The sequence below is a fragment of the Petaurus breviceps genome, unplaced genomic scaffold (genome assembly GCF_028583685.1).
Source record: "Petaurus breviceps papuanus isolate PSGF00001 unplaced genomic scaffold, PetGlider_PUasm1.0 90792, whole genome shotgun sequence".
Lineage (NCBI taxonomy): Eukaryota > Metazoa > Chordata > Mammalia > Diprotodontia > Petauridae > Petaurus > Petaurus breviceps.
In genome coordinates this window covers 9,882,026-9,895,075 of record NW_027187347.1, presented here as the reverse complement: position 1 = coordinate 9,895,075, position 13,050 = coordinate 9,882,026, and the positions used below count along the sequence as shown (strand labels likewise).

At 41.1% G+C, this 13,050-nt stretch overlaps 1 protein-coding gene across 8 annotated transcripts in view; it reads right to left on the bottom strand.

Moving 5' to 3' along the window:
* The window catches only part of SIDT1 (SID1 transmembrane family member 1), a 171,126-nt gene that overhangs the window by 110,856 nt on the left and 47,220 nt on the right, over window positions 1–13,050 (bottom strand). For all 8 annotated transcript variants that reach the window (XM_069069883.1, XM_069069884.1, XM_069069886.1 and 5 more), the window contains one exon: window positions 12,880–13,050. In XM_069069883.1, coding sequence (XP_068925984.1) covers window positions 12,880–13,050 — 171 coding nt within the window. The remainder of the gene's footprint in view (window positions 1–12,879) is intronic.

The window sequence follows — 13,050 nt, the reverse complement described above, 5'->3', positions numbered from 1 at the left end:
CACTTTATTGTGGTGTGAGTCCAGACAACTTGTCTGAGATCCTATGGAATGTCTATAAGGACAGGTCTATAAGATAAGTTTGGTTTGACCTAGGGTCAGAAACTCTGAGGAATCAACAACACGTAGTCCCCTTTTGGGAGTTTCACTTCTTTGACAGTTTTCTGAGTTTGTTTTATTCCTTTTTAAACAAGCTGGCTGTCCTATTGAGGAGTGAGTTTGGATCTCCATTTGTGTTGTCCTATGTGATACAGAGATGCCTTGGGGAAGTTTTAGGTACCCTATGTATTTCAGGGACTCACTGGAGTTTTTGTGTGTGTACCTATACCTGAAATTCCCTCTGTGTTATAGTGATGCAGAAGAATTTCCATCCTGGACAGTTTGATTGCTCACCTGAAAATGAAGGGATAACTTTTCCTGAACCCCAGGTCCTTTATCTCTATTGGGAGCCATCTTATCACCAGACTCCCTCAGAGGAGTAAAGCTCGATTTTGTTTTCCCTTTTCTTTTCGTTATTATCTTTGGCCTTTGTGAACACTAAGGCAGGTGGTAACCTATGAGAATTTTGTAAAGTGATGTCAATTTATTAAATTGTATAGCCATGAATTTGGGGTGTGTAATTCCTGGTCCACCACCAATGGTAGGCCTTTTCTCTCATGAAAGCATGTTCTTTCCAGATTGTCCAAGAACTGTGCCTCATGGATTTTGCTGAAGCTCTTTAATATAAGGCACAGAGGAAGGTACTCAAAAGAATAATGCTTGAGCCTCCCCAAGTCATTTAGAGAACTATTCATAATTGGGAATGTAGATGTATGTGCCAAAAAAGCCTAGTTGATTTGCTGGGGACAGTAAATGTCTAACTGGAGTGTGGGAAAAAAGGAGAATCTATTAAGGAATGCTGGTTCTTTGCCTCCCTCTGACCATTTGATGTTATCACAGGAATTAAATGGCAGATAGATGTTAGATAAACAAGGTATTAATGAGTTAAATGAATTTTAAGGACATGTTGTGTTACTTAGTTCTCCCTGATACAATTAGAGGGTTAGCCTGTCATTGATTGGCTGAAGATTGGCCACTCCACTGGAGGACCTTAAAAAGAAAGCTTTCCAGAACAGTCAAGGTAGGAGGCAGGTTTGTGGAATGTGATCTATGTCCCTTTCTGTGGGGAAAGGACATTGAAACAAGACATGAGTGACGAAAGGGGAGAGAGAGAAAGACAGAGAGAGAGAGAGAGAGAGAGAGAGAGAGAGAGAGAGAGAGAGAGAGAGAGAGAGAGAGAGAGAGAGAGAGAGAGAGAGCCGAAAGTGTCTCTAATAAGTGACCCTTAGCAGCTAAGAAGAGAGTCAGCCACAGATTCAAGAGAGCCCTGGTAGTCAGGAGTCAAGATGTAGGGAGAAGTAGGCCCAAGGAGCCCAAGGGAGAAAACACTAGTAAAAGAAAAAAGACGTGGGGAATCTGTAGTGACAAAAGGTGTGAGTTGTCTTGGTCACATGTGTTCTCTAGATGTGTGCCAATGTTACCAACGTATGTTATATCTCTGCCCACTCTTCCATTCATGCAGCATGCTGCATGCTGCAGGTTTATGAAAGGAATGCTTTATAACTACTGTTCTTGGGACATTGTCCCGGTAAATGCTTCACTTTGGGTTAATTGTATCTGCTGGCTGGATATTAAAGCATAATGGTGGAGGTTGTGAGCTCTAGTTTTAGGAAAGCAGACCCACAAAATACCCTAGAAGAATACTTATTACTACTTACTACTACTGAGGTAGTTGCCTTCCTAAGGACCCAACTGGCAGTCTATGAATGTAGAGTCAGGAACATACTCCCAGAGGGGGCACTATAACTTAATTAATTTATAGAGATGGTGTTTTACCAATCAAATTACCAAGGTACTTTTTTTATGGACTTGTAATTTTATTTACGTAGTAATCTCCCAGGGAGGAAACTGCCTTTATTGATGTAGATCAGCAGTCGTTTCACAAGTTAGAGAGATGCCTGGGGTCCTGAGAGTTTACATGACTCTCCATGGTCCCAAAGTCAGCATATACCCACATGCAGGACTTGAACCTGTGTCTTCCTACCCTGAGACCAGCTCTCTGGCCACTGGTATTATGTCGGCCTTCTTAAAGAAACCAAAGAGTTGTTAGAACTAGAGAAAATCATAACAAGATTCATTTAGAGGAATAAAAGGTCAAGAATGTCAAGGGAAATAATGAAAGAGAGAAAAAAAGAGAACAGGCCACGCCAGACTAGCCTTATTTCCTTTCGTGACAGTTACTAAACTGGTAAATCAGGGGAAATGCTTTAGACACAAATGAACTTCAGCAAGGTATTCAGGAGAGAAAGTATTTCATTCTATTCTTGGGAAGAGTGCAGAGATAGAGGCTAGATGGTAGTACAAATAGATCACTGTACTTTGGAATTAGTTCAATGGTCAAACTCAGAGGGTAGGCAGATATTAAAGGCTTGATGTCAGCTCAAAAGGAAGTCTCTAGAGGACTGCCCTAGGATCTGTATTTGGCCATGTTCTTTTTTTTTTTGGAGCGGGGATGGTAGGGCAATTGGGGTTAAGTGACTTGCCCAAGGTCACGTGGCCATGGCTAGTTTTGTGTTAAGTGTCTGAGGCTGGATTTGAACTCAGGTCCTCCTGACGCCAGGGCTGGTGCTCTATTCACTATGCCACCTAGCTGCCCTGGCCCTGTTCTATCCAACATTTTCATCAATAATATGAATAAAGCTACAGACAGCATCCTTATCAGGTTTTCAAGGGACATAAAACCAAGGAAAGCCGACATGCAGGATGACAGAGTCAGGACCCAAAGGCACCTCAGAAGAAGAAGAGAGAACAACAGTAAGTTAAATCTAATAGGATGAGATGTAATAGGGGTAAATATAAAGTTTTACACTCGGGTACAAAAGACTGACTTCACAAGCATAAGATGGGGAGGAAGGATGTCTAGAAAGTAGTTTGTTGAAAAGGATTTTGTGAGTCAGTGATGTGATCAGATCCATAAAGCTAACGTAATTTTAGGCTGCAGTAGCTGAGACAGCTTGGTGGCACAGTGGATACAGCACTGGGTCTGGAATCAGGAAGACCCATCTTCCTGAGTTCAAATCCAGACTCTGACCCTTACTATCTATGTGATCTTGGGCAAGTCGCTTAGCCCCATTTTCCTCAGTTTCCTCATCTGTAAAATGAGCTGGAGAAGGAAATAGCAAACTATTCCAGTATCTTTGCCAAGAAAACTCCAAATGGGGCCACAAAGAGCAGGACATGACTGAAATGCCTCAACAACAGATAGTCCAGCTATAATACTCTGCCCTGGTCTGATGATCTCTGTAGTGTTGTGTTCAATTCTGGGAACCATGTTTTAGAGTAAGATGGAGAAGTTCCAGAGAAGGGCAATCAAGATAGAAGGCATCTGTGGGTCCACGCCACATGAAGTGATTGGTTGAAGGAAGTGGGAATTGAAAGCCTGGAGAAAAGAAGATTTAAAGAGGCAGGGCAGGAGAGCTATCTTGCAAGTGTTTATTTGAAGGACTATCATGTGGAAGAAGGCTTGGACTTCTTTTTAGCCTCAGAGGGTAAAACTAGGAGCTATGGATGAACGTTTCAAAAGGGGACGTTTAGTTTAATATCAGGAGAAACACTATAATGATTAGAGGTATCTAAAAGTGGGATGGGCTGCCTTAAGAAGGGGTGTATTTCCTCTCATTGGAAGTCTTTGATCAAAGGCTTGGATAACCACTATATAGTTGTGTTATAGTGGGGGTGCCTCTTGGGTATGAAATGGACTAGATGACTGGTAAGGTTCCTTACAACTGTGAAATTCTGTGATTCTGATTCTAAGACTCAACCCAAAGCCTTTTCAGCCTGGTAGAACCTGATAGGGCTTTTCTGGTGACACTGCTTTCAAGAATCCTCCATATGTCCTCCATATCACAGGACTTTGTGGACTTTGGTAGAAATTAAAATGTTTAAATGAAACATTCTTTAACTATGTAGTTATATAGTAGTATATAGTATACTACATACTATAGGGTATAGTAGAGAAACCTGAGTATGAGATTTTTGTTTTTGGAAGTGAAGTTAGGAATGAAAAGAAATCAAGCATTATTTTTAAGGATGGTGACACTTTTTTTTAATTAGTAGTAGATTGAGTCACATTTGCTTCATTTCTTAGAACTGGCTTGCAAATAATGGAATTATTTTCTTATTCCTTTTCTTTAGTCAAAAATCCCCTTCATCAGTTACCATGAACTGCAATTGGGAGTTTTGGTCTTTTGTCATGAAAAGGAAATAAAGTCCACATTAAGGTTCATTTTGTATATCTGATCCATGTGTTTACATGGCAGGAGTTCAGCAAACCTCTAGGATTGCCTTTTCCTGGGAGTACTCAGCTCAACCACCTGACCACTGCCCTTTTAACAAAGTTGTTAATGTTAGTAATTTCATCAGGTGTTACCCAGGCAACAGAGTACTCTTAACTGCCCTTTGTCAGGCCCTAGGAATGATGGAGAAACTGATTTTCTTGGCAAGCCTGAATCACCCTGGTATTTCCGGGAGCAGTTTTTTCTTGGCCAGAAACTTGTTTTCTAAAGCTTTGCTTGACAGCCTTTGATTTCCAATTATTTCTCTGTGTGAACATACATATATAATTATGAAGTTCCACTTTTCTCCATTATTTTCCTAAGCATGACATGCATAAATCCAGGAAATATGTTGTTTTCCTTAAGACCACCCCATTTCTGTCCTCCAATGCAGATTGTGATAATACGTAAACTATAAATTGATTATTTTGGCAGATGGCATTATGTAAACATTTCCCATTCCTCACATCTCACTACAATAGTGATAGGAAATCTCTTTGATAACAAGGTCCATTGTTAGGGGAAAAATATCATGAAGAGTCCATATAAGTTTTTTTTTTGATTTAGAGAAATATAAAATGTTCAATTCTCTTTCCATAGTTACATATTATGGCTAGTTTGGGAGCAGGTAAGGATGAAGAAGGAGAGCAAAGGAAGGCTAGGCTATCAGTCAAAATCCGTAATGAATGAGCCAGATTTTTTCTAGTGTCTAACCTATTAAACAATACTACTAGCTTATTAAGAGGCAGCTTGGTACAAAGCAAAAAATGGTGGCTTAAGAAAGAAAGAAAGAAATCTAGCCAGTAAATCCCAAGTTAAGTGGGCAGCTTCTGGCCATCAAAATTTGCTTTCCTTTGGAGAGGAGAAGGAGAAGGAGAGGGAGAGGGAGAGGGAGAGAATGAGCTAAGTTATCCAACTAGATTGGTTCCCATTCAGGTAGCTTGGTCTACTCACAGGTTGTATTTCTCCTTTTTTTTTGACGAGGACCATGGCATCAGGAGGGGAGAGGGTGCCATGGTCAGACTTGTACTTTAGGAAGATCATTTTGGCAGCTGAGTGGAGAATGAACTGTCTTGGGGAGAGACTTGAGGCAGGAAAACCAAAATGAGAACCTGAGAAGGCCTTAGCCTAAAAGGGCCAGGGTCTCCCATTACATCCTGGGACATTTCCAGTCTTCCTGATGAATATCTGGCCACTAGACCCAGATGGCTCAGGAGGAGAAAGTGAGGCTGGTGACCTTGCACAGCCCTCCCTCACTCAAACCAAAGTCAACTACAAGTCATGTCATCATTTCCCTGATGCCATGGTCCTCTTTGAAAATGAAGGGCAAACACAACTCAATGGACTCCAATGGCTCTCTTCAGGATCACGTAGATAAAACTTGATTTGGTTTTTAAAGCCTTCATGACCCATCCCTTCTCTACCTTTCCCATCTTCTCATCCTTCATTCCCCTCACCCCCTCAATGACCCAGTAATAATGGCCTTTTTGACATTCCTTGCACATGACATAACTCCATGAGTTCTCACTGCTGTCTCCTCCTGGCTAGAACATTCTCTCTCCTCCCTTCCCCATCCTGGTTTCCCTGGCTTCTTTCAAGACTCAGCTCAAATCCTAAATTCTGCAAGAGGCCTTTTCTGGTCCATGCAATGTTCCCCTCTTCCCTCAATTCCCCCCCTCCCCTCGCCCAGTTCCTAGTGCCTTCCTTCTGATATTACTTTTCATTTACACTGCATAGAGATTATATTTATTTTTTTTTGGCATGCTGTCTCTTCCATTAGAATGTGAGCCCCTTGAGAGCATGGGCCATGTTTTTGCCTTTCTTTATATCTTCCCTTTCCCCCCTCTTCTCCCCTCTCCCCCTGCCCCATCTCTAAAAACTTTTTCTTTCTCCCCTGGCTCCCATATACCTGTTGGTTTTTTCATATTTTGATGTTTCCTGTTTAAGGAATGCTTGTTGACTGACTCTGGGAAAATTACTCAACTACTCTCTCTAGTCCTTCATTTTCTCATCTGTCAAATGGGGAGGTTAGATCATATGACCCTGAAAAGCTCTTCTAGCTTCAAACTTATGAGTCCATGAAATACGTTTCCCTAAGCAACTAACATTAGTAGGTGATAGCTCAGACAAGACACTAACGTCATTGTTTCTAGAGGTAGAAGAGGGAGGAAGGAAGCAAGCATTTAATAAGCATCTTCTCTGTGCCAGACACTGTGCTAAACACTCTAAAAATATTATCTCATTTGATACTCATAACAACTCTGGGACAGAGGTGCTTTTATTATTCCCATTTTACAGCTCAGGAAACTGAGGCAAACAGAGGTTATATGACTTGCCTCAAATCACAGCTAGTAAATGCATCTGTATTTGAATTCAGATCTTCCTGACTCCAGGCCCAGCACTCTATCCACAAACCTATGATGATAGGTCATTATCCTTTCAACTTTTCAATAGAGGCTGTAAACCTCAGTTTAAAACCAGAGAACCATTTTTAACTATTGTGATGGGCATTTCTGAGCCTGAGACACTTTATCACCAGGAACAAGACAGAAAGGAATCAGTGTGAAGGGGAATGAGTCCTAGGTAACTCAGGAGATCTAAGTATTACCCTGCTCTACTCCTAATTAGCAATGTAATCTTAGGGAGGAGGGAATAGAATAAACATTTATTAAGCACCCACTGTGTAGATGGCACAGTGGATAAAGCCCTGGGCCTGGAGTCAGGAGGACTCTTCTTCCTGAATTCAAATCTGATCTCAGACACTCACAAGCTGTATGACCCTGGGCAAGTCACTTAATCCTATTTGCCTCAGTTTCCTCATCTGTAAAATGAGTTGTAGAAGGAAATGACAAACTACTCCAGGGTTTTTGCCAAGAAAACCTCAAATGGGGGTCATAAAGAATCAGATATGACTGAAAATGACTGAGCACAGGACCATGTACTGTGCTAGCAACATTTACAGATACTCTCTCTCTCTCTTTTTTTTTTTTTTTGCTTTTTGGAGGGGGGAAGGCAGGACAATTGGGGTTAAGTGACTTACCAAGGTCACATGTCTATGGCTAGTAAGTGTTAAGTGTCTGAGGCTGGATTTGAATTCAGGTCCTCCTGACTCCAGGACCAGTGCTCTATTCATTGTACTACCTAGCCACCTCTACAGATATTATCTCATTTGATCAGCACAACAGCCCTGCAAGGTAGGTGTTATTATTATTCCCATTTTATAGTTGAGGGAACATGGGCAAACAGAGGCTAAGTGACTTTCCTAGGGTCACACAATTAATGTCAAGTAATTCTGTGGACCTTAGTGAGAGTCCAATAACCTCATGTGGAGCCCATTAAGGGAAGCTTGCTTAGAAGAGCCTTGCTTAGTAAGGCTTTCACACCTTTTGCTAATTTCTAATTAGGCACTGAGTCAGGAGGGTTATGATGCCTTCTGGTTCTGAGAAGCATATATATACTCTGAGTTGGTATTTTGCTTTGGGGGCTCACTTATGAGGAGGATCTTGTGATTCCCTGATCAAGATTCTGAGTGGCAGTATGTTTAGACCTCCTTGACTGCTCAGATGTAAAAGCTCTCTTGATCCAGGGATGTATGCAAAGTGTATAGTTGATTCTGGAAGTCAGAGCCCTGTCCGTTGGTGTTTATTTCTCTGTTTGTATTTTCTCTGTAGTTCAGGGTGCTGACTTTTCCCCTGAACTAGTAAATATGATTAAAAAAAAGATTGTTGACCCCTTAAACATCTATCTTTCCTAGTAAAGCAGGTCTAAGAACCTGAGCTAGCAGCCATCCTGCATATGCCAGTGTAGTTGCTGTTACAACTGCTACTATTGGAAAAATTTCCAGGATGCTGCTTCTGCAACACTATGGTTAGGAGAGAATGTTTAGGTAAAGGTTGAAGTATGACGATATCTGAGTGTTTTTTGATGTCTTTTTTTTTAGCTCTTACAGTCCAATTCTCCTATCCTACCTATTCTCTTTCTTCCTTTTTCTCTTCTTCACTCAGATATTTCTATGTGTATTTTTACTATGTGTATTCTATTGTATTTCTAAAAAGGAGGAAGCTGCCTAAGTACTGAGAAGGCAACTTGCTCAGAACCACATAGCCAGCGTGTGGTGGAGACAGAACTTGAATGGAGGCTCTGAGACCGGTTCTTTGGCCGTTACACTCCACAGCCTCTCTTGACAGTTTGTAAGCTCCTTGAGGGAAGGGACCACTTTATTCTGTCTTTGTATACCCAGCTCCTAGCACAATGCTTGGCACATAGTAGGTCCTTGATAAATGCTTGCTGATTGTCTTTCTTCCCAATCACTTAACTATCATTGCTATGCTTTACTTTCTTTTAGGCGACTTCAGTAAGAGTAATAATGGGCTCTTGTGACTCATCTGCTTTACTCTGGATCAAAAGTCCCTCTTGGCAATTTATCCTTAATTCTATTTTGGGGCTGACAGCACAGAATCCTAGTATCTTGAGCTGGAAGGAAGCTCAGCATGGCCACCTCAGTTTTCTGATGCCCAGAAAGAAAGATTTGCCCAAGAAACAGAATCCAAACTCTGCTAGTTTTTCTCTTAGTTCTTGGCTTCTCTTTCCTCCAGCAGAAGAACTTTCTAGAGAGGCAGAGATAGAAACATCACATCTCCTTCCTTTTAGCTCCCTCATCTAAGATCTTTGTTTTTCCTTTTTCCAAAGTCAATAGATACTAAATGTTCATCCACATAGGACATGGGAAACACTTGTGATTAGGTTGTACTTCAACCATAGGACATTTTCTGTTATTTTTTCCTTTATATGAGTTCATGAAACAAATATATATCGAGCTCCTACTGTATGTATATTATGAATGCACTGTGCTAAAATGCCAAGAGGTATGACTAAAACTCCTTTGTTCAAATACATCTGGAACACTCTAGAGGAAGGGGGGGAAATGGATGAACCTTTTAAGAAGTCTCTGGCTAGGATCGAGCTGGAGAAAATATGCTGCTAGGTTCCTCTTTCCCATTGTACATTCCATCCGATACAATCCTTTTTTATAACCTGACCAATGTCTAATGTGAAAGTATCTGCAGATCCTATACCTGATAGTATTCTGCCATGGGGGGGGAGGGGAAGGAGGGGGAGAAAATTTGAAACTAAAAGAACTGGGGAACTGAATCTTGTAAACTCAAAGTAAATTAACAAATTAATAGACAAAAAAAAAGAAAATATGCTGCTAGGAGATGCATAGTGGTTTGAGAACTGACTGACATCTTGGGTTTTGTCGTTCAGAGGGACAAGCATTTCCCTCACCCTAGAGAGGGATTTGAGACTATGCCATCTTTGAGGGAGATGGATTTGAGTCATGACCTGGAGTTCTTAAAGAGACACAAAATCTGTGAGAAAGAGACTCAAAGTGATAAAGGAAGCTTTGAGAGCCCAGCTGCAGAGTTGGAGGCATGGGACAACTAGAGAAAGAAAAGGAAAAGTGGGGCTGAGCTCCATCAGAGAAAGGAAGGATGGAGGAGGGCTCCCAATCCCCACAGAAACTTTTTAGGAGAGGACTGAAACTATCCAGTAGAACCCACCTCCTCAAGGGCTGAAGGAAGTTCCAATGAAAGATTTGTTCCTTCCCCAACCTGCCCTCCCAGGACTTGTCTGTAACTCTAACACTCTAACAGACTCTATTAATTTCTTTTTCACCCTTATGTTTCTAGTAAATTGATTTTCACCTCAACTACCAAAGAAGCTAGAGGTTAAAGATAAACACAAAATAATATTAGAACAGAAAGACACATTTCTGCCTAAATGGTAGACATTTTCCTAACTGGGAAGCTCTGAAATAATATGTATGCTCCTAAGATTTTGTTGAATATAAAATCTATAAAGCAGCAGAGGAGAGGACCATGTGGACCAAGGGACCCTTGGTGAGGGTTTTGGGATGGCATAAATGCCAAAGGAAACTTCTCCCAGTTAAAAAAAAAAAGTATGGTTCTGCACAGAGTAAGAGCAAAGAAATATGTCCTTTTCTATTTCTGGAATAAGCAAACATGTTCTTAATTGGGGAAGATCAACTTCTTCATCTGCAGAATATACCAGATGACCCTAAAGGTCCTTTCCACTTGTAAATTCTGGGATTCTAAGATCACAGCTAGCTAGGTAGAACTGAGCACTTATTAACATCAAGAGACTAGGTTTTAAAGCATTAGCCAGAGAAGATGTGTTAGGGGCTTGTGGTGAGGCCATGGACAAACCCAGGGCTGAGGGTTCTTAGATTTTTAAAAGTGTAAGTGGGAGAATGTAAAAGTTTTCCTGAGAGAGTTAAGCATTAATTTTTAACAGTTATTATCTAGCAAAAAAAAAGGTACCTAATTAACCTATGATGAAATGACCCTGCCCAGAGACTGGGAGTGAGAACATGCAGCTTCCCTGAATGCCCAGACATGTTTCATTATCTTTAATGTTGTAACAACATCTAGTCTTTAGGATCCACACCCAGAGGGGAGGGTCCCATACACTCTGACTTGTACTGGGAAGGTGTAGGATTTTGTTCTGAAAACGTGAAAAGGGCCTCAGTTTCTGTTGAATCTAGGGTGTGTTTGTCAACCCAGCTAATGAAGGGGAGCTCATGGGGAAGCACATCCAGCAGCACAGGTGCATAGGATTTACAACTGGAAGAGAACCTGGAGATGATCTAATCCAACTCCATTATTTTACAGGTGAAGAAACCAAGGCCCACGGAGCTTGTGACTTGTCCAAGGTCATTTAGGCAGTAAATGGCAGAGCAAGGATTTGCTCCATTGACTCCAGGCTCAGGATTCTTTCCAGTGTGCCACAGCCACTCCCAGTTTAGAGTCTGAGAGCCCACTGGTCCGGAATGAGAAGCCATACGATGAGGACATGGAGACTAAAGCTCAGAGGCACCAACTATGCATGCAAACCAGCAGGCCTGGATTTTGTCTGACACAGGCATGAGAAGTGACTTACCCATCAAGAACCAAAGCAGTCAAATATATTAGACTATTAGTGCAATTAGTAAAATTTGCCTCAGGGAACCATCCATAAAAGTAATAGGGCATGCAAATAAGGGATAAAACATGGAGATCATCCAGAGGAAGGGTGAGATGGGCAAAGCTAAAGCTCAAAATTAGGAAATGGAGTATTGGCACCCAGATAGGGAAAAGTCCTTTTGCATTTTGGTTCTGAAAGGGTGAGAAGCTCCAGGGTGCTCAGAGAGAGGCATCCTGAGAATGACTGAACTCTAAGGAAAATGGGTCTGCATAAACCCCAGACCCCCATAACACACCTTAGGACTGGAAAAGCAGTTTCCAGAGAGCTGAGGAACTGTAGCCTTGCCAGCTAATTTCATGACCAGAGAGCCAGAACAAAGTTATTATCAAGGCCCAAACTGGGAAGAATTTGAAGCAGGAGGAAGCCAAGAAAGAGTAGTCTGAAGCAAGTCAGCGTTGCAGATTGGATGTTGGTGGAAGCCAGCTGTTTCTCTTGACCTACAGGGTTCAGGCTGTTCTGTCTTTCATGGCACTAAAACATGTACTTGTTTATATTTCCTTTAAAATTCCTCTATATTTTTATCTTGACAAATTTACTATGGAGATGTTATTGATGAGTGAATAGATAATTTTTAAGGTTTCTTAACAAAGAATTAAATTTTTATGTTATTGTTTGGTTACTTAATCATGTCTGACTCTACGTGGCCCTATGGACTTTGTCTTTCTTGGCAAAGACAGTAGAGTGGTTTGCCATTTCCTTCTCCAGTGTGTCTCCATTTTATAGACAGGACCTGAAACAAATAGGGATTAAATGGTTTTCCCATAGCTAGCAAATGTCTGAGGTCAGATTTAAACTCAGATCTTTCTTACTCCAGGCTCAGTATTCTATCCACTGTACCCCCCAGCTGCCCAATTTTTATACAAAAGGCAATAAATGAGTGGATCCTAAGCTAAATGCTTTAAACCTCAGCTAACTAAGCTTGGGGAAAACCTAGGCAATTGGTTTAAATTGTTATAACCATTCAACTAGTAGCAATTACTTGAATAATACATAGGAGGAATTAAACAATCTCTGTAGGGTTTGCCTGGCAAACCCAAATTTATAGGTGACAAATCTCATATAATCATGCAAATGTTTTATAATAATCTCTTATTAGGATTCTAATAGTAAATACTCCCTAATTACACCCCATCTCTCACCTAATTAACTTGGAAGCAACAAAGACAGATTGTAAAACACGTCAGACATGTAATCTTATTTGTAATAGCACTGGTGTCTTAGACACAGATAAACTATATACTCCAAGTCATGATGACCTCAATATTTTACTTGGTTTCCACTATGTTCCTATTGTCAGGAGTCTGAGACTCCAACTGTGGGGTCTTAGGTTGCTAATGAGAAGATGATTTTCTTTCAGAAAATGGAAGCTTTTCTATGAAAATCAAAACTAAAGTCCATACACACACTCATACACAACATTGATCGGGCAGAGAAAGAGAGGAAGACCACAATGAATCCTGCTTACTGAAGCTGGAAGCTCTTGATTTTGGTAACCAACAGGTTGTACTGGGCCCCCCGGGGAGCCATGGATGCTACATCTATAAATATGAGTTGCTCTGAAGGTCTTGTTTCATTGGTGGGTTCAGAAGGGCACAAGGTTCGGCTCACTTCCTGGTAGTTATAGGTTCTCTGGTAC